Source organism: Nothobranchius furzeri, chromosome 17 (genome assembly GCF_043380555.1).
Source record: "Nothobranchius furzeri strain GRZ-AD chromosome 17, NfurGRZ-RIMD1, whole genome shotgun sequence".
Taxonomy (NCBI): domain Eukaryota; kingdom Metazoa; phylum Chordata; class Actinopteri; order Cyprinodontiformes; family Nothobranchiidae; genus Nothobranchius; species Nothobranchius furzeri.
In genome coordinates, this window is record NC_091757.1 from 55,805,544 (window position 1) to 55,824,944 (window position 19,401).

The 19,401-nt window shown below is 41.8% G+C and overlaps 3 protein-coding genes across 6 annotated transcripts in view; 2 read left to right on the top strand and 1 right to left on the bottom strand.

The window, feature by feature from the left end:
* Positions 1–5,847, top strand: part of LOC129153009 (somatomedin-B and thrombospondin type-1 domain-containing protein) — a 14,750-nt gene extending 8,903 nt beyond the window's left edge. The window contains exons 2-5 of one of the 2 annotated variants that reach the window (XM_054731643.2): positions 1,438–1,623; positions 1,926–2,016; positions 4,447–4,605; positions 5,596–5,847. In XM_054731643.2, the coding sequence (XP_054587618.2) occupies positions 1,438–1,623; positions 1,926–2,016; positions 4,447–4,605; positions 5,596–5,701 (542 nt within the window). In that variant the 3' untranslated portion in view covers positions 5,702–5,847. The remainder of the gene's footprint in view (positions 1–1,437; positions 1,624–1,925; positions 2,017–4,446; positions 4,606–5,595) is intronic. The other variant, XM_054731644.2, reaches the window with a different exon arrangement.
* A 4,266-nt stretch (positions 5,848–10,113) lies between these two features.
* snap29 (synaptosome associated protein 29) lies at positions 10,114–16,332 on the bottom strand. The gene is made up of 6 exons (XM_015973148.3): positions 16,076–16,332; positions 15,144–15,380; positions 14,712–14,905; positions 13,740–13,825; positions 13,554–13,658; positions 10,114–10,843 (listed from the first exon to the last, which is right to left on the bottom strand). The coding sequence occupies exons 2-6, from the start codon at positions 15,378–15,380 to the stop codon at positions 10,683–10,685; spliced, it is 783 nt and encodes a 260-aa protein (XP_015828634.1). The 5' UTR covers positions 16,076–16,332; the 3' UTR covers positions 10,114–10,682.
* A 15-nt stretch (positions 16,333–16,347) lies between these two features.
* pi4kab (phosphatidylinositol 4-kinase, catalytic, alpha b) overlaps positions 16,348–19,401 on the top strand; it is a 53,750-nt gene continuing 50,696 nt past the window's right edge. For 2 of the 3 annotated variants that reach the window (XM_054731634.2, XM_054731635.2), the window contains exons 1-3: positions 16,352–16,512; positions 17,845–17,961; positions 18,723–18,816. In XM_054731634.2, coding sequence (XP_054587609.2) covers positions 16,414–16,512; positions 17,845–17,961; positions 18,723–18,816 — 310 coding nt within the window. In that variant the 5' untranslated portion in view covers positions 16,352–16,413. Of the gene's footprint in view, positions 16,513–17,844; positions 17,962–18,722; positions 18,817–19,401 lie in introns of all 3 variants that reach the window. The other variant, XM_070546201.1, reaches the window with a different exon arrangement.

Below are 19,401 nucleotides of genomic sequence, written 5' to 3' on the forward strand. Positions count from 1 at the left end.
GCGCTGAATTGAGTAATTATATGACAGAGGAAGATTAGATCCCGTTATGCTGTATTTATCCTCTCCTTCCCTGGAATTTCAAAAGGAATATCTTTCAGCTGTAAACATGCATGCACCTGCTTTCCTTCTGTTAAACTTTTATGGTTAAATAAAGAAGCTATGAACCACAACTAGCTTGTTCTTCAAGCGTCGACGGTGTTTACATTTATTTCATTGTCAGAGCCTGATGACTTCACTCTGTCGTGTTTTTGAAGTTTGCAGGTCCTCTTCTAAACAAGTTAGTTAAACTGTTAAATCTGGGTGCTGGACATGCCGTGATTACTGTTTAAGTTTTTTGTTTTTGCTTTGATCAGAGCAGCAATCACACTAATGCAGCTTCCTCCTGCCTCGCTTTAATTGGCTAAATCGGCCTACTGAACAGGAAGTCTAATTTGCCACTGCTGTTTATGTGGTGTGCAGAGCTGGTGTGTGTGTGTGTGTGTGTGTGTGTGTGTGTGTGTGTGTGTGTGTGTGTGTGTGTGTGTGTGTGTGTGTGTGTGTGTGTGTGTGTGTGTGTGTGTGTGTGTGTGTGTGTGTGTGTGTGTGTGTGTGTGTGTGTGTGTATTAAGGGGGAACAGGATGCAAAATTAGCCCCTGTGAAAATCGCCCCACACGTACGACCCGAGTAGCAGACTTCCTGTGTCTGGGGCGGATTTAACACAAATCATTCGTAATGGCGGTTGCTTGTTTCCACCTGCCTTCCTGGGTCCATTGTAGAAAGTGTGTGTGTGTGTTTGTGTTTGATTTTTTATGATTATTTCTGATTATAATCGGTCGCTCTGTGTTTTCATGCAGGCTGAACATGAAAATAGTCTCCTACACCAATCTCCTGCAGTAGCTTCTGATAGAAAATCGACGGGAAACTCTAGGATTAGAAAATCCTGACAGATCTACGTCACACTGTCGCCTAACATTCGTGGACTCGCCCATCTTCACTCGTGGCGGGGAAAGCTGTTGTTGGTCTAGCATCCAGGAAACAGCAGAGGTCGTCTAGGCTAACAGAAGCCATTCGTTAGCACTAGCAACTTCACCACACAGCAGAACTCCTTCAGGCTTGTGTTATTTGTGGAGATAAATGAAGGTCGTGGAGCAAACAGGGTCAGTGCTGTTAGCCAATCAGAGGCAAGATGTCCAAATATCAGGAAGTAAGGGTCCTAATCCTGCCGTGCTCTGCCACCAGCTGACTTCTCCATCCTCAAACAGGATCACCGGAGCTTTTTTTTCCTCAGACGATGACTCACAAGTCATTCATTCATACTACAGACCAATGCAAATGAATTAAAAACAAGAGTAATGTTGACCTTTAATTTTGTTTTTCTCTTGGTATTTTTGGCAGACGTGTATCAAAATTAGCTTTTTTTAACCAAAATATTTTTCCTGACCCCCTCCCCCCCCCAGCAGCCATTGACTGCGAAGTGGGATCATGGGGCCCCTGGTCTTCATGCTCATCTCCGTGTGGAGTCGGCACTAAGGAGAGGAGTCGCCAGGTATCTGTTCCCCCCAGAAACGGAGGCACACCCTGCCCCGACCTCAAACAGCGACGAGGATGTTTTGGGAACAACGTCATATGTAACACAGCAAAAGGTAACACCCCAACTTCTTCTTCTGGTAAATCTCAACATCTCAGTTACTGTTAAGACATTTTTCCTGCTATAAAACAGCAGAACGCAGACAAATAAGATCCCTAATAAAACATTTCTTTGGAAAGCCGAGTACCACTCTGGTCTGAAACACAAATTCATCTGATTAGTTTGAGTGATGTGCTGCGTCAGATTAACAGTAGATTCAAACCCCCCCCCCCCCCCCCCCCCCACAGGAGCGTAGAAGACATGTCTGAAACTTGTTCTCTCCCTTTTATTTATTGAATTTGTGCAATTGATCTCCAGAGGTGGCAAAGATCCTGCCTGATTCTTTCAAGAGGAACTTCAAGGATCCCTGGAGGCGGCCTCACATGTTGATGAAGGAGGAAAGGGACAGGTGACGAAAATACCAGAATGTTTCCTTTTTAATGTATTTTATTATCTGCAATCTTAAGTTTTTCCTTCAGTTAAAAAAATACAAATCTTAAATAATTTATAAATAACAGATTTCTGCTTGTGTTTAAAGGGACTTTATGGAGTTTTGAATTTTTATGCTCGTGATCGCCCCCTCAGGCCAAAAGCGTAACGGCAGCTTCAATAGTAGGCTCGTGCACGAGGCGCGCATGCTGTACGTGCACACTCCTTAACGAAAATAACAGCTGAGACAGTCCTGTGTGTGTGTGTGTGTGTGTGTGGGGGGGGGGGGGGGGAGGACAGAGGGCAGGAGAACACGCAGCTAATTAATTAAATAATTTGGTTCTGTACCTTTCTCTTCAGCACAGCCGACAAAGGTTTATGATGGGTCAGTCCTCCTGCATGCTCAGATCATTCCCTTCCCTTGCTTGAAAAATTGTTCCAAAATGAAAGTTGAACCCACATCTTTTTTATCTGTGAATTCAATGCCGTTCGGCGAGTCTCAAATAAGAAATTGGGCATCTTACTGTAAAAAATATACCATTAATGTAAAAAAAAAACTCTAAATAAACTATGTTCACATCCAGAATCAAACCCAGGTCTTCTGCATGAGAGTCAGACATCTTACAAGGTGAGCTACACTCTAGTAACATTCATAGTATCTGTAACGTTTATATCCTTGATGACAGCTGAAACAACGTCAAACCAAAGAACGGTTCGGAGTGAAAATGGCTGTTTTGTTGCTAATTTGCAGGAAATATCTAGAAGAAAGTTCTACAGAAAGTAGCTAAGGGTCCTCAGAAATGTAGCTAGCTTTGTCACTAGGCGTTAGGAACAGCGACAAAGTGGCACTGCCTCTCTCTCTGCTGCTAAAGCTACGGATAGCAAATGCTACGGGCGATGCCTGAGCGTGAACGCGCATGAAGCAGCCTGCTTGACCCGAGCATCTCTCTTTTTCTGTGATTTTACAGAAAAACAGGCAATCACAGTAAAAATGCCAGGGCTCATTCTACAGGACCAGGGCATTGCAGGAGAATGTATGAAGAAGACATTTATTATTTCTATACATGTTTTGGCTGTCACACTTCCTTAGAGTCCCTTTAACTGTCGAATTGCACACCCATGATTTAATGTTTCATGGGTGGCGACTGCAGATTGTTTCCATGCATTTTTTTTCTCTCTGAATTATGAAACGTTTCAAGAGAAACTTTGACTTTCTGAGCACGGCTGATATCTTTTATAATAATTTAGTTTTGTTTTCCAGCTGCAGCTTGTTCTAGCACAAATCTTCCTTCAAGGCTGCAGGATTTAATCTCAGGTTCATATCAGCTTTTATTAAAGGTCACTCTAACATGAGCTTGGGGGAAGATTCAAGACTGAGACCAAGGTTTGGTTGTCATGTTTTGACTCCATATTTGCATCACGAGTTGACCTTTACTCAAAGAGATTAATGGAAATTCTCTGATTAGACTTTGATCAGAGCAGATTGCTGATGTTCTTAGAATAAAAAAAGAAAATCTTTGACCAGGGAATTGAATCCTGGCTTGTTTTCTGACGGCCAGCAGCCCTTTAAACTGATTAAATTGGACATGGGATACTTCTTGTTTTGACTGGAGTGGAAAACACAGGAGAGCATGACTCAGAAATGAAATTGAGATTATGTAATTTCCTACAGACATCTGGTGGATTGAAGGTGGTGCAAGAGGATTTTGACCTTTAAAATTAGTTAAAAATAGTTGCTTATGAATCCTTTTTAATTATTTATTTAAAATTGAACACTAATTAGAAACAAGTCCTCCCTGGTTAAGAAGCTACATTGCTCTTTTTTTTTCTTTGCAGCAAAATTAAAAACACAAGCAAGTCAAACAAAAATACCGCTCTGGGGAACAAACCCAGGCTGAAGCCTCGTGTTTTCATTGAAGTCACCCTACCAGGATTAGTGTTTGGTCAAAGCTGTCTGAGTCACAGACAACATAAAAGTGGAGTTCAAAGAGCTACTACCAGAGACCACAGCCATTAGGGGGGAGAAGGGCCCTTAATGGTTTCCAGTCTGCAGCTTGAGTGGCGTTGACATGACGGTGCAGGTGACCGTGACACAGATGGATCACCTTCAAAATGAACAAATCTGTTGTCAACACATTTTATTTTGTCTGTCTTTTTCCCTTACATTTTCATTTGGCCTCAAGCCAAATACAAGAGGAGGCTAGAAGCCTTTCAGGGATGTTTCTCGGTGTTTTCCTCTTATTGCCCAACTTGAAAAAACATGGTGCTCCTGCAAGAAACAGAAGAACAAAACGTTGATGACTGATCTCTTTGCTGCACAGTTCCCTTCAAGTTTCAGAGCCTAAAACATGTTTTTTAAATGCACTTTGACCTACGTTAAGTTCTTCATCCCTTTGCTGTGCTTTTGCAGTTATTGCGTGTACATGAGGGTGAAACTGGCAAGTGCAGCATGTAAGCTGAAGCTGTGGAGTGCTCAGCTGGTGAGAGAGAGGCTGGTGTGCGCCGAGTGTCAGAGCGATGCCATGTCAAAGTCTGATCGCTGTGCAGGTGATGGCCTGGAGAACACAAGGTAAAAATTATATATATATATATATATATATATATATACATAAATATAGATATACTGTATATATATTTATATATATTAGGGATGTAAGAAAATATCGATATGGCAATATATCGTGATATTTTTTCCAGCAATATTATATCGATATTCAAAAACCGTGTATCGGAAATATCGATATGGCAATATATCGTGATATTTTTCCTGCGATTATTACATCGATATTCAAAAGCCGTGTATCTAATTCTTGAAAGAATTTACATGCAAACATTTGTGTATTTTCTTTTCGTTTTGTGCAATTCAATCGCCACCCGCTAGTTGGCAGCAGTGTGCGACGGGTTTTGTTTCCACCATTGAAATGTAAATCCCTCCATCATGGTTCAGATACCTCATGTTAAACATGTTACGTTTCAGTTTTGACTGTTTATTGAACATTCTTACAATAAATTCAGTAAAACAAGTTACTTGTAACGTCTGACTGAATGTATCGCAATATATCGTGATATATCGTATCGTCTCCCCTGTATCGTGATATGTATCGTATCGCCAGAATTTCAAAAACACACATCCCTGATATATTATATAATATATATTATCAGCCCTGATGGGGCAATAAGTAAGAGTTTTACAGTGAAATAATCCCAAACCAGTCTAGTGCCTCACTCATATTGGAAGGAATGAGACACGAGGGATTTGTGCATTTTTCAGAAAGGCCAAAGAGGGATGTAGTCTGTGTTTACTATCTGTGAGCTTCCAGGATTGTCGAGTCTGCACTGATGAGCAAACTCTGAAACCTCGATAAACTAAATTTTTGCCAGATTTCTGTGCACGAAATCCACCCACAAACACGACTCAATCAAAGAAATCACAATTAAGACAATTCATGTTTTTTTCTCACATCTTTGTGCAACCTGACAAAGAGCTGACGTTGTGCTGTCAGGAACATTCCCAGTAGAGGTCTTTGTCTTTTGATGTGTTTATTTTGAAATTCTCCAGAACTTTCTGGACAGCAGCTTCAGCTCCTGGTTGCCATGGTGCCTGGGTGCGAGAACTATCTTCTGAACACTGCAAGTGTCCTCCCTTCTCTGTCCTCTTTGTTTGAGCCGACACGCCGTCCCCAGACGTCTGAACACAGGGGTGTGATCCTCCACGGAGCCTCCTGCTGACAGCGGACACAACCTCCTCCTATCCAAGAGTCCTGGATGGATAACTGAAGGAAATCGGCTGCGTCCTGCCACTTCTCATCTCCTGTACCGTAACCCAGCAGCTACAAGCTCACAGACTTTTCTTTTTATCGCTCCACCTTTAAATCGCAGCATCTCCCTACCTCTAAGTCTTTGCTGTCTACCTCCATCAATGCATCTGCCAACTCTTACTTAATATAAATATATTATTGTTGCTTCATGCATTTTATACTCATGATTGTTTATATGTGATGTGAATTAGCCCATATTTTTATGCTCAGATTTAAATCACCACCATTGTGTTGGAAATGCTTCATTTCCTTAAAAAAAGGCTAAAATTTAATGTTTTATTGTAATTTCCTAAAAGCATTTTGTTGAAATAGAGAACATGATATGAGTAAGTGTTTATGAATATTGGGTATTGATTCTCAGGTGCTTTAAATGGTTTTTGTCCCTCGTTTGTTCCTTCACAGCGACTCGCAGCTCCTCTCTTAGCTTAGATCTGATGATGTTTGAGAGGAAAATGAGCCGTAGAGATGATTACCGGGACGTTTTCTCTGTCCTCGAGGACAAAGAAGACTTTTCAGAGTGTTTTTACTCACAGCCAGCTCTACTCACTGGGGAGTTTTATCAGCAGAGGACCAGCCAAAATAAACACGACACGCAGCCAAGTCACTCCCAAATTATAAATGACCAGCATATCCTCCCAGCACTCCCCATGTCTGCTTGTTTTTCCAACTCCTTCCTTCTCTCTGACTTGTTTTTGTTTAAAGAATTTGCAGATGACTCGCTTTTGCATGTTTCTGTCACGGCTGGTGACTAGAAGAACAGGTGAATTCACAGGGAGGAGGTTTTCCATCTTTAACGCTCTTCTATTATTCCTCCACATCTGTATTTGTGTGATTATTTATTATGAAACAATGGTTTTATTCATTCAAAAGCATGTTCTGTCCAATAATGATTAAACAACCGTAGGATCTCTGGCTTATTTGGTCATATTTGTACAACTTTCTTCGTCCTGTTTTTCTTTAAAGAAAGTGTTTTTGACTTCTGCTCTATGCGATAACAGCTGAGAATGCAGCAGTAATGACCGCGGCGCTCAGTTTGACGAGTTTTTACACGCAACAAGTAAAGTAACGTTTGAGGCAGTGTAACATAACGCATCCTGGATGTGTTTTTGCTGCATTCTCAACATTTTTCCAGAGGTGCGTAAACCGGACGATGACTGACAAAATGACAACTTATGTGTGTAATTTACCTTTTCAGCTACAATCTCCTGCAATTTGGTTTTTTTTGGTGATGTCAGCGCAGAAAATGATGTGCGGACAGATAAAACGTGAAGGCTGAGACACCTGACAGCATGGACGTAATTTTCACTTTAGGAGTGGGGGGGACACGGGGCCGGGGGGGGGGGGGGGGTGCTCTAATGGGAAACAGGCTTGGCTGCGCGGTGGCACAGTGGTTAGAGCTGTTGCCTTGCAGCAAGAGGGTCCTGGGTTCGCTTCCCGGCCTGGGCTCTTTCTGCAAGGAGTTAGCATGTTCTCCCTGTGCATGTGTGGGTTCTCTCCGGGTTCTCCGGCTTCCTCCCACAGGCCAAAAACATGACTGGTAGGTTGATTGGTCTGTCTAAATTGTCCTTAGGTGTGAGTGTGTGTGTGTGCATCGTTTGTCCTGTGTGTCTCTGTGTTGCCCTGCGATGGACTGGCTCTCTGCAGGGGCGGCGTTAGGCCCGGCTACTTGGGCTGAAGCCCCGGATGTTTCATAGGAAGCCCCGGATCTAAATCATGGAAGTAACATGCAGTACCAAAGTCCAACAGAGAGGGAGCAGCTGGCAGTAGTTTGTATACAGCCTGCCTGAGCCTGCACCACTGAAGAAGAAGCCCTTCAGCAGCCGGCTTCTTCTGCAGTCTCTGCCTGAAACGCATGAGTGAAGATGGACATAAGGACGTTTTTTAGACCAAAAGTACGGCGACAGAACCCCAGCTTTGATGAGACTGGTGCTGACTCAGGTTTGTGAGTCTTATTTGAAAATATTTGTTGTGCTGCTGGTTTGCCTAAAGTTAGCTTACTATCAGGTAAAGTTGTTGGAGAAAGAAAGGGAATATTTACTATCATCTCACACTAAACACTAACAGGAACAATACTCTGCCCTGAAAATGCTTAATATGTAGCTTCAGATTAAAAATTATGTGGTACAAGACATATATGATGGTGACTAGTGCGTGTCACGTGTGTGTGTGTGCCCCGGATGTTCTTCAGTCCTTAATCCGCCCCTGCTGTCCAGGGTGTACCCAGCCTACTTGCCCGTTGACCGCTGGGGATGTCCCCTCTGTCCCCCCCCCCCCAAAATTACGTCCATGCCTGACAGCTAAAATCCACCGGATAACTCCAAATACAATTCAGATCATTTCAATTCAATTCTTTATTCAGGACAACGCACATTAACAAACAGTCAAATACGTATAGATCGTAAATGGGCCAGATTATAGCATAGTTGCTAATTAGCATCTGTAGTCCGTCAACAAGATAACTCAGTAAAACAAGTAACACTGTACAATTTAAAAAGTCAGATAGAAACGTTCCATTAAAATAGACAAACAAAAAAATAAAATAACTAAAGATGCAAACATGTCTGGGAACCTTTAAGATGTAGTTTGAGGTGCTTTTTAAAGGTGCTATAAGTGGGAAACTCTGATATTCGCTGGGATGTTGTTCCAAAATTGACTCCCTCTAACGGACAGCACCATTTGTCCGAACGTCGTTTTCCTGTAGGGGATCCGAAGGTCTCCTCTAGTGGAGGCTCTAGTGCCGAAGCCTTTGTCTGCTCTTAATTTCATGTATGCGGAAAGTGGAAATAGATAGTAGATAAGTTGATGGCAAAATCCACCATCTTTTAGGTTTTTTGAGGTTTTTTTTTGAGGTGAAGACACAAGACCTGCTAGACTGTGTGACTGCACCACGGCGGCCATCTTGCCCAAGATGGATTGCCTCCTTCTTGCTGGAGAAGCAGTAGTACAGATACTTTTCACCTTATAGACATCATTTACTATGCATATAACCCTCAAATTGATTAAATGTTCATAATAATATATGATGGAAGATCCTTTTTTGTTCAGAAAATTAAATTTAAACAACTTTCTTGCTTTACGAGTTTCTGCCAAACACATTTTGCCTCATTCATCAATCTCTCCAACCTCCCTGCCTCCTGTCGTTGCCCTCCTCCCTCCGTCCTCTCCTCAGCTCTCCACCAAACTCCTCTGTCAGCACAACCCTTTTATTTGGTCTCATTACAGCGGTGGCAGTGACAGTTCGTACCCCCGTTGCTGCTTTCCAAAGGGAAGGCAGGGATAAGGCCCATCCCTGGCTCAGGGCCCGATGGACTCTGACAGCAGTGGGTTCAGGGATTACACTTTTTGGAGGGGGGGGGGGGGGGGATTCCAGCACTGGCGGCTTTTGTCACAACTCGGCGACTGTTTACTTTTTTGACAAGGCAGCTGTTCAGAGCCCTTTTGCGGTCCTTGTTAACGGCATCAAAGGAAAGAATCCAGAGGTGACTTCCGTTTTTTGGCTGTGCGATGCCACCTCGACCTCAAGCTCCCTTCGCTCTCTGCTGTGAGTTGTTTGGGCCTGTGGCTGCATCTGTCAGTGCTCCCTCACAACCTTTGAAACACTTGCAAAAATGAATCTCTCTCTCTTTTATGATCCCTCAAAAAGGTACAAATTAGTCAAAATGAAGGATTTATGAACTTTGTCCACAGTTGTTTTTCTGATTTCATCTGTTTACATCATACCTGCTTCAAAGAGTCACACGAAACATCTTAAAAATGTCTTTCTGTCACTGCGTATGAGTAAAATATGTTTTAGGAGCATGAGCTGTAATCAGCAGGCCATCCTAATGGATGCTTGTTGCTCCTGTGGAAGCAGCTGGTCCGACACGGAGGAATGATAATGAATGGAAGGCTTAGCTTAAGAGATGAGCTACACACAGCTGGCACACAACCCTCACAGGGAGCAAACACTTCCAGTATCAGTCTCGTTTTTATTCTTGAAATATAGCACCACCTAGTGGTTCTGTTGGCCTACTGCTAAGTTTAGACTCCAGAATTGCATCTTTTTTATGCAATATTAACCGATCGAACAGGGCCAGAGGACAAAGAAAGATTCGTGAATTTTCAACTACTTCACACTGAACTAGTAGACATCTTTTAGGAAATAATTCAAATTTTGTTTTTCGGTTTTCTCCAGTTCTGAGTCTTTATTTATTCAGTAACTTGGTGTAATTATTTATGCTGTAATTATTACCTCAGACACAATGTGCAGCACACAAAAATACTAAAGCACATTTATTTGCAAAAATAAACAAAGACTTAAAGTGACATAACATAAATATGAGACAAAATCATGATGCAGGTTTGTTTTTTTTCGCTACTACACAAATACATGTATGTAAGGCAAATGTGACTTTAAGCTAGTTTTCTTGCATGTTTGTGTTTTTTAAACGTAGTGAAAGGTTCAGGAGTCGTTATATCTTCAGGAAAATTAAACATAGAATAGAAATTTTACCAACTTATGGAATGATTTGTCATTTTCTATTATTTTCCTCGTTATTTTGCATGATTTACAAATCAGCTAGTTGTCAAAAACCCACCTTTGGTGATTAGGAAAAACTGAGAATCACACAAATGCAGTGAAGTTTGGCAGTGAAAACAAGGTAAACAGGGACAGATTACATGTTTCCAAAGAAAAGTGGGAAGGATTGTTTAGGCAGAAGAGAAATTTAAAAACTAAATAAAATGAAAGGACGTTTATTAACCCGAGTCCAGGATGAAAAGTCAAATGAGGGATTGACCTGCTGCCATATGTTTTCCTCATAAGAGATAAGTCCACGTGTGTTTGGTCCTATTTCAGATTCTTTAGTTGTTGGTTTGTGTTGGTAATCTTCAGATCCATCTTGTCCACTTTGTTCATCAGAGAATCAATGGAGTCATCCTGGTCTTCGATTTCAGACTGAAGACCAAGCCCGAGGTTCTTCAGTCGACTCAGGCCAAATGACATCTCGTCTAAGTCATCAAAAAACAAAAAAAGGGAAAAAAGAAAAAGACATCAAATACGACACCTACATTTCCTAAAGGGATTAGCTAATGGGGGCCTAAAGGTGGTTTTCCAGGCGCACTCCTCAGGAGTAACTCGGACCGATGCAGCTTGGCCTGACCACTGATCCCAAGGGCACGGTTCGGTATTTTCCCTCCACTTTCTCCCCGATTTGTAGTCCCTGCTTCGTTGAGGTACCTGGCAAGGCTGAGTCGGGCCGGCGTCGTGATTCTAGCTGACGACTGGCTAGGGGGCGGAGTCACTGGTTGCTCCTGAGTTTTTTGCCTTCTGTTTAACTGCCTCCAGCCACTTCCTGGTTCAGAGTCTGACAAAAAGTCATAAAACTGAGCAAAACGTCCAGCAACACCACCGTTTCTCAGCTGAGTTGTGTTTCTGTGGAGCAAACATGTTCTCTTACACCGTTTACTGATCACCTCATGTCATTTTGCCTCGAGTAAAAACTGCGCACACCCCACCCCTGGCTGCACGGCGGTGCCGTGGTTAGCACTGTTGCCTCGCAGCACGAAGGTTGCAGGTTCGAAACTCGGCTCGGCTGCGGCCTTTCTGCATGGAGTTGCGTGTTCTCCCCATGCATGCGTGGGTTTCCTCCGGGTACTCCGGTTTCCCCCACAGATCCCAACATGCCCTACAGGTTATAGATTGTAAGTCGCTTTGGATAAAAGCGTCTGCTAAATGAATAAAAACATAAAACCCCCACAACCCCCCGCACCTATGAGGGACGGTGCACTTTCTGTCATGGAGGGGGCTGCACTCAGATGGGCTGACTCAAACTACGCTGTACAGAGCTGTTTAGGCGGAGTAGTTCTCCTGGAAAACTAGCTTTAGTCCTCCCTTTCCGGTTGGCTTATGGGTCCCCGGAAGAACAAAAAAAAAAGGAGAATGCAAGTCAAAGGGACTAAAAGAACTATTTCCTAACCCGTACACTGAAATCTTGGACCGTGCAACGTGCCACCTCACTAGAGTCTACACAGCGTTACATGAAGGAGTCCTTTGCAACAGACGAAAAATGCAGCGTGGCCCAGGATTAAGAAAACCAAGCTGTTGCTGGCCAGCCCAACCCCTCCCCTGATTGGCTGCTATAAGCTAAGAAGCTCAGGTATTTGGGAGGTAGGGCTGTGTGATTTGACTATATGAGACCGTTAAGGATTATTAAGTGATGATGATCTACCAAAGGTCGGAGATCGTAGAACCGTTTATTTGCGTTCTATCGCCTGTGCCATTGTTTCTGGACGCGTCTACCGGCACGTTTTTCTCAGCCGACTCGCACCATTTGCTAGTCTGCTTCTGTTGGCATGACAGACGTGGCTGGGATGCTCAGTAGAGCTGAGGAAAGTAATCTAACAATCGATGCATTAAGATGCGGACGATTATGAATCATTGAAGAAGCACACAATACTCGATTATAGCGGCTAGCATTAGCCACTAGCTTGCTCCGTCTCTAAGTGGTTGCTACATATATTCTCACACGTGTGCTCGATCAGGGAACCTCTGGGTCAATGTTCTGCTCTGAACTTTGCATTTAGCTTTGTTTCTTGTATTATTTGGAGACGTTTGTGTGTTTTTTAGTGAGCCTTTTCACCATGGCTGCCGACCGGAGCTTGGTTTATGCCAAACCCGCCCCCGCGTAATCAGGAACAGTAGTGAGGGACAAATACAGCGCGTAACAGGGAATGCATGAGATGAGGATGAATCATGAATTTAGCTTAACATGATTGATTTAGTTTCTCTGGACAAGTAATAATTACTGGTAATACTGTGGATCATAGAGTATGAACAACCTCTAGATAGAATTTAAATTATTTTACATTTCATACAAAATTTATAATTAAATGAAAGTACCTGTGGGACATTTGAGACATGTATCTCTGGCTCTCAACTGTAGGTATGTGTGTGTGTGTGTGTAAATGTGTGTATATATATATATATCTCAATCAGGGTTTCCCCCAGCGCTAAGCCTGGCGGCCCACCAGGCTTTGCTTACCCACCCGCCAGACTATGAGTCATGCCCCGCCCCCCCTCCCCGACCCTACCGTGTCCACTGACACGAACGGCGCAACGAAACTAGAGCCCTCCATCACCTGATACTGGTGAGTGTAACGGAATGAAATGAATGTTTTCCACCTAAAAGTCATTCCCCCCCCCTCCTCAGCAAGAACTAATCTGCTTGAGTTATTTATGACATCACAAACAGGGCCAGGATTTTCCCCCAAGTTTGGAGTGTTTGAAGAGGCATTATCAGTGGCGTGTCCAGATCTTTTAAAATGGGGTGGCCCAGGTCAGGCACAACTTTGTGCATGGGTGGCACCAATGGTTATGCTTTTTTTTTCCTTTACCCCAAGTCTTTTGTGGACAATGAAAAGCCTATTTAAAGGGAATTCTGTGTGGTGGCACCTGGGGTGGCCAATCAGATTCCAACGGTGGCATTTGCTACCCCAGGCCACTCCCTGGCCACGCCCCTGGGCATTATAGACCCACATGGCAGCACAAAAGAATGCAAATGGTGAGTTTTGCATCATGTCTCCAAGAATCGCAACTAAAGTTAAAAGACATTCTACTTTTATTTTTAACATTAACTTTGGTATTTCTCATCATGTGATTAGAAAATTGCACAATTTAGTCAAGGTTCAGTATAATATAACAGAAATGAATTATTTTTACCCAAATTTTTATCAAGGGTGTGGTGAGCCTCCTTGAGGTAGCTGTTCTGTGGGTATCCATTCTGTCCGGATGAGCCAGAATCCAAGGATGAAGCTGCTCCAAAACCTGGAACACAGGAAGGAGAAATGATGACGGCTGGTTCATGGGATGATTAAAACATACCCAGGTTCATGTGCCAACGCCCACCTCCTGTCTCCAGTTTTCTTAGATTGGGGTGGCTCGCTTGGTATTTATCTTCATGTTCTCTGCTGCTGGACATGGCCTTCTGTAATCTGAGACAAAAAGTACAATTCAAAACAAGAAATGAACTGAAATTTCCAGATAATGATCATGTTCTGGATTCTATGATAAATAACGTTTGGGGCTACTTTCATTAAACACATGAAGCACCTTAGTACATGTGCTAGAGGTGAGGGAGGAGCTACACCTCACCTGTAGTAACCTCTGAAAATCCTCCAGCAGTGCTTGGTTTGTAAATTCAGGGATACTTTAGAAATAAAACAGTAACTTTAGGTCAACTACTGATACTATGAGGTGTTGGTGGCACAGGAGCTCAGTGCTCGCCCCGTAATTAGAAGGTTGCAGCTTCGAGCCCCGCTCAGTTTGTCGCTGTCGTTGTGTCCTTGGGCAAGACACTTTACCCCCCTTGCCTGCTGATGGTGGTCAAATGGACCGGTGGTGCCAGTGCTCGCTCGCCAGACTTGCCTCTGTCAGTGCGCCCCAGGGCAGCTGTGGCTACATCGTAGCTCATCCCCACCAGGGTGTGACTGGGTGAATGACTGTGATGTAAAGCGCCTTGGGGGGTTATAGGACTCTAGGTGGCGCTATATCAAATACAGGCCATTTACCATTATACATTTCTAACATTTTGTAGCGTTGTAGCTTAGAAGGTCTAGTAAATGAATCAGTTGTATTAGTATGAAGTCAGATTTCAACTTTTAATCCTAATAATTATGATTCTTTAAATGCTGTAATATTTTATAACTTCTATTCCATTAAGCTTTAGAACTTGATTTGCATTCAACTTTAAAATAAAAGTTATTGAATATTTGTAAAAATGACAATAGCAAAAGCAGTAAAAAGTCTAAAGTGTTGGACCTGCAACAAATAAGAAAATGGTATTGATATGACAGCAGCACAGGAGTGACTGAAACGTACCGTTCATTGGTCTCGTAGGCTTTTGGCTCTTCAGGGGTTGGCTTTGCATCTGGCTTACCCTTGAAGTAATTGACAAGACCTCCCCACACACTCTTGATAGAGTTAATATGCTTTTGGCTGGTTTTCAGGTCCTGATCCATACCCTCCAACATCTTGTCAGCCCTCTTCAGAGCTTCACCTTGTCGCACCAACTCCTAAACACATATACACATAAAAATAAATGAGCAACCGAGGAAGGATATTTATGGATGCGGTGAAAGAGGATGTGAAGTTAATGTGAGGGTAGAGAATGCAGATAGGAAAGGACTGAATGACGACAGACAATTCACCATAGGGACCATTGAAGGCAAAAGCCAAAAGAGAAAGAAGAACATTAAAATAAATGAGCAAAAAATGGATGAAGAATGCATGGATAGATGGATGGACTTATACCTCTGCAGTTTCCACACCCATCTTCTCAGATTCATAAATGAGACCAAGGGAACGATGGCTGCTATCCACAGCAGACTGTGCTGTGCGCATTACTTCCTGTCGGAGATACCTCTGCCTCCTCTCAGCGTCAGACAGCCCGCTGTCATCAGCTTCACCATCAAAATCCCTATTTTTAGGCTTAAATCCTTCCTCCTCCTCGTCATCAGCAAATGGATTGTGAGATTTTGGGTAGGCCATCTGAAAGTTAAACGCACAGTGTTGACAAAATAATATTATCTAAAGTCTTAAATATATGTCAACAGGATTAAGTGTGCTCATCTGCTGTATAAAAACCACTAAGCAAAGCTTTTGACATTAAGAAAGTGAAATAATATCATGTTGTGAGAAACTGAAATAAGTCATAAAAGAAGTGATTAAAATCCAAATAAGTCCTCATAAGTTACTTTTCTAAAAATACACGTGAGAACACCTGCCAAGATAGATAATAATATAAAAAAAGTAGCTTGTAACGTATTACAGTCCCTACAACATAACGACAACTTACCATTAGCATCAACAGATAAGTTGACACATTAATCTGAAAAAAGTTTAGCTGTATTTTGAAAAGAACTCTTTTCTACTTTCAACAAGTTTCAGTCTTCACAGAAGAAAACATGTTTTAAATGATGGGTGGCTCCAAGCAGTTCACTGCTGTATGGCACCGGTATTATACAACCTAAAGACAATAATATTTGTTGTTCTGTGTTGTTATTTAATAGGTGTTGGCTAGCATGTTCGAGAAGATACTGCTAGCAGAACTAGCCGACCCACACGTCAAACAGCCACACCCGAGAGACAAAGCCGCGGTGTAGTTTGACTGTAAACACCTTTTCAGCTATGAAATAGCATGTGCCAAACGACACCCTAAAAATGATAATTAAAACGACACTCACCTTCTGACTGTCGATAACTCAGTGCTACAGATGAGCACTGTGTCACGTTGGATGACGTAGTGGTGTGCCGTGCGCAACAAAAAGTATAAAAGTACTCCTCGTGTATAAAATAATATAAATAAAAATTTAAAATATAAAAAATTCGGATGGGATATGTTTAACTTAGCTTACTTGGTTAAATAAAAAAAAGTAAATAGCTTCAATATATTGAATGGCGCAACATGGAATTGTCCGTGTTGGGCTTCCGTCCGTACTGCGGTATCCTAACGCTAGTTGCCGCTGCTCTGCCGTTTCCTCTTATTGTTGAATCATAACGCTGGCTTGATGGAATCGTAAACATGTCTTTAATGGGAGGCAGTACGAGAGGGTTTTATTTCAACACAGTTCTATCGCTGGCCCGCTCACTTGCTGCTCATCGTCCTGCCCCCGTCGACAAGGTGAGGAAAAATCCAGAGTAATTTTCTCTTGACAAAAATTAGCATAAAATTAGCTTAGGTCGGAACAGTAATGACCACTGGTGTTTAGGGTGTTGCTCCGCTTCCGCACGCCCAGGCGGTGCCTTATTTTGATTACAGACAAGATTAACGTTTGACAGTTCCGTTTATGTTTGCATTTAGAAGTCACCAGTACGGGAATTAATGTTTCCCTCTCCCGTATCAGAAGATAAACGGGCTGTTGCTGCGCTTGTGTGGTTCCTGCTACTGCATCACTCAGGCGGAGTAGCCAGCCTCGCTGCGGTCAAACAGGTTTACAGATGAGGGGGGAAAGTGCTCAGCTGGTTGTGGATACTAACCTGTTCAAACTACAGGGTGGAGAATGAAGAAGATTTACTTCACCACTTAAGAGAAGCTCGCACGAGAGTCGATTTGATTGATTTTGTTGAACCAACTATCCACGCACTCCATTATCTATTGTGTATTTAGAGTTTTAGCTAGAATATCAAACAGGTAATAAAACATGGAAAATTCATGTGTATTAATAACGGGTTGAATACAGTACAAATGTTTTTTTTTTTTACAAAAATCAGAAATAATTTCAGTTACATTGTTGTAAAATTTCAGTTATAAGACAGGTAAATATTGGATCATGCAGGTGTCGTAAAACAAGAAACACTGCAACATTTGAGACTGATACTATAAAGAAATAGCAGAACCCTTGTGACATATTATTGACTTTTAGATATAAAGTTTATTTGGAAAAGCCACAAACCTTTAATGTCATCTTTAGGTTTTAACTTAGTGATGCATTTTATGGCATAATTACCACAAACTTCCGCAAAACCCCAGTGTTTATTTGCTCCCAGATCTCGTAAAACGTTTAAATACTATATAATAACTTTAAATACTGGTATTTTAATAATGCAATGTGCAAGTTCAGTTAGTGAAGGAAAGTGTAATTAGATTGAAAAATTTCATTGTTTTGAAATGACCAGATTACCTTTTTTCCTTCTCTTTCGTGGTCGTATAACATAATTGCACCTACTAGACAGATCAAACAATGATGTTCCCACAAGCTTATATATGCGCTTCTCTTTATTAGTCACTCTTATTAACCCCGATGCGCCCATCATTGCCATCACAACCTGAATTGATCACATCTCATACTTTTAGGTTCCAATTTTTTACTCCCCCATAGACTGAAGCTTTTTACCTTATTTCATGTGACCGATGGGATGCTCTTACATATTTCCTGAGTAGATCCAGGCAGTGACCTTTTTTAGTAGAGGCGGTGGATATTTCGTTCATCTTAATCTTTTTGTGCTCTTTCAGGTTCAGAAGCTACAATGCATGTGTCCAGTGGAAGTCCGTGGTGTGTTCAGTTTAGATGTGCGTCGCCGAGATGCTGTTATAGCTCTGGCAGTGTTTCTGGTAGAGTCTGGCTTGCAGGTGGGTGTTTAGTCCATGTTAATTTGGAGTCGAGTTCCCTTAACACGGCGGTTTTAATTCATATGAATGCTCCCTGATGCTGAATTTTTGTGTTTTCACCTTTTGGAGCTGAAGTGACACACATCATATATAATTTAGTACATATTATTAGCCTCACTGTAGTATAATGATAAATATGATGGAAAATTTACCACAGACGAAGAATACCTCACTTTTAAAATGATGTTTACTTTTATTTTATTATTGTTATTCATTTATTTGATTTTAATTCTTCTTATTTGATGTTTATATCATTTTCAGAGGCTGAGAAATATTTTTTTAAACTTATTTTTAATTAAAAACTGAAGTTTTAGGATCATTTTTTTGTCATTGGGGTCTTAGGTCATAATGTAATGGGTTGATTTAAGGTCCAAACATTAAAAGCAAATCCAAAACAAAACTGTGATGTGATACAATAATCTATTATCCTTATCATTTTTTTTACCTGGTTTCTGATAAGACTCCTTACTTAACGTCGCTACCATGAGCTCCGTCTCATAATCTGATTAAGACAGAGATTAGACATTGATCACATTAGCCTGTAAACTCATCCCACAGAGAAAAAGTGGAAATCTTCCCTACCCTCTGATTGTGTAGAGACGACAGCTGTACTGTCATGTTGTCGCTGACCCAGATGACACTGTGTTAACTTGAATTAATCCTCGTAGCTACTGCCACGTGCATTTGTTTGTTGTGTGTAATAATGTGCTTTACTCTTGCAGCACAAAGACATCCTTGTTCCCTACTTACTGAGCCTGTTGAGAGGGCTGCCACGGGTCCAGTGGATCGAAGAGGGATTAGGAAAGAAAGGAAAGGGTAAGAGCAATCCTCTGATGTGGAGCCTTCTGATTTACAGCAGCCTTTTTAGATGTGGCGATGTTCAGCTAACGCACATTTTAGTCTCCCTGCTTCTGGTGGTCTATCGTCAAATGTCATGAGTAAAATTGAGATCACGATTATTTAGGACGATTTTTCTATTTATTTGTTTTTATTCAGTCATAAAATTGCTCAGGGCACAATCAGGACAAAAATAAATAAGAAACAAGATGATCACTAAAATAACTCCTGATTCCCAGTATAAAAAGACCAATATACTTATAGCTCATAGTCTATGACCCAAGGGCTATAGACCTTGGTTTAACTCATGTAAGTCTAACCAGTACAGACCCAAATACCAATATCTTGCAAATACTGACAGCAAGAATTATACAGTGGCATTTATAACAAATAAATGCAAATAAATTGATGTTCACAAAATGTTGCATAACATTTATTTAGTCGTGTCAAGGTGCTGTAGGAGCGTGCACTAGCACCGTGTCCTCAGAGAGATTAGTTATTATTTATCAGCGTGAGGAACTTATTTCTACCTTATTTATAAACTATTTATTTACAGGTCCATCA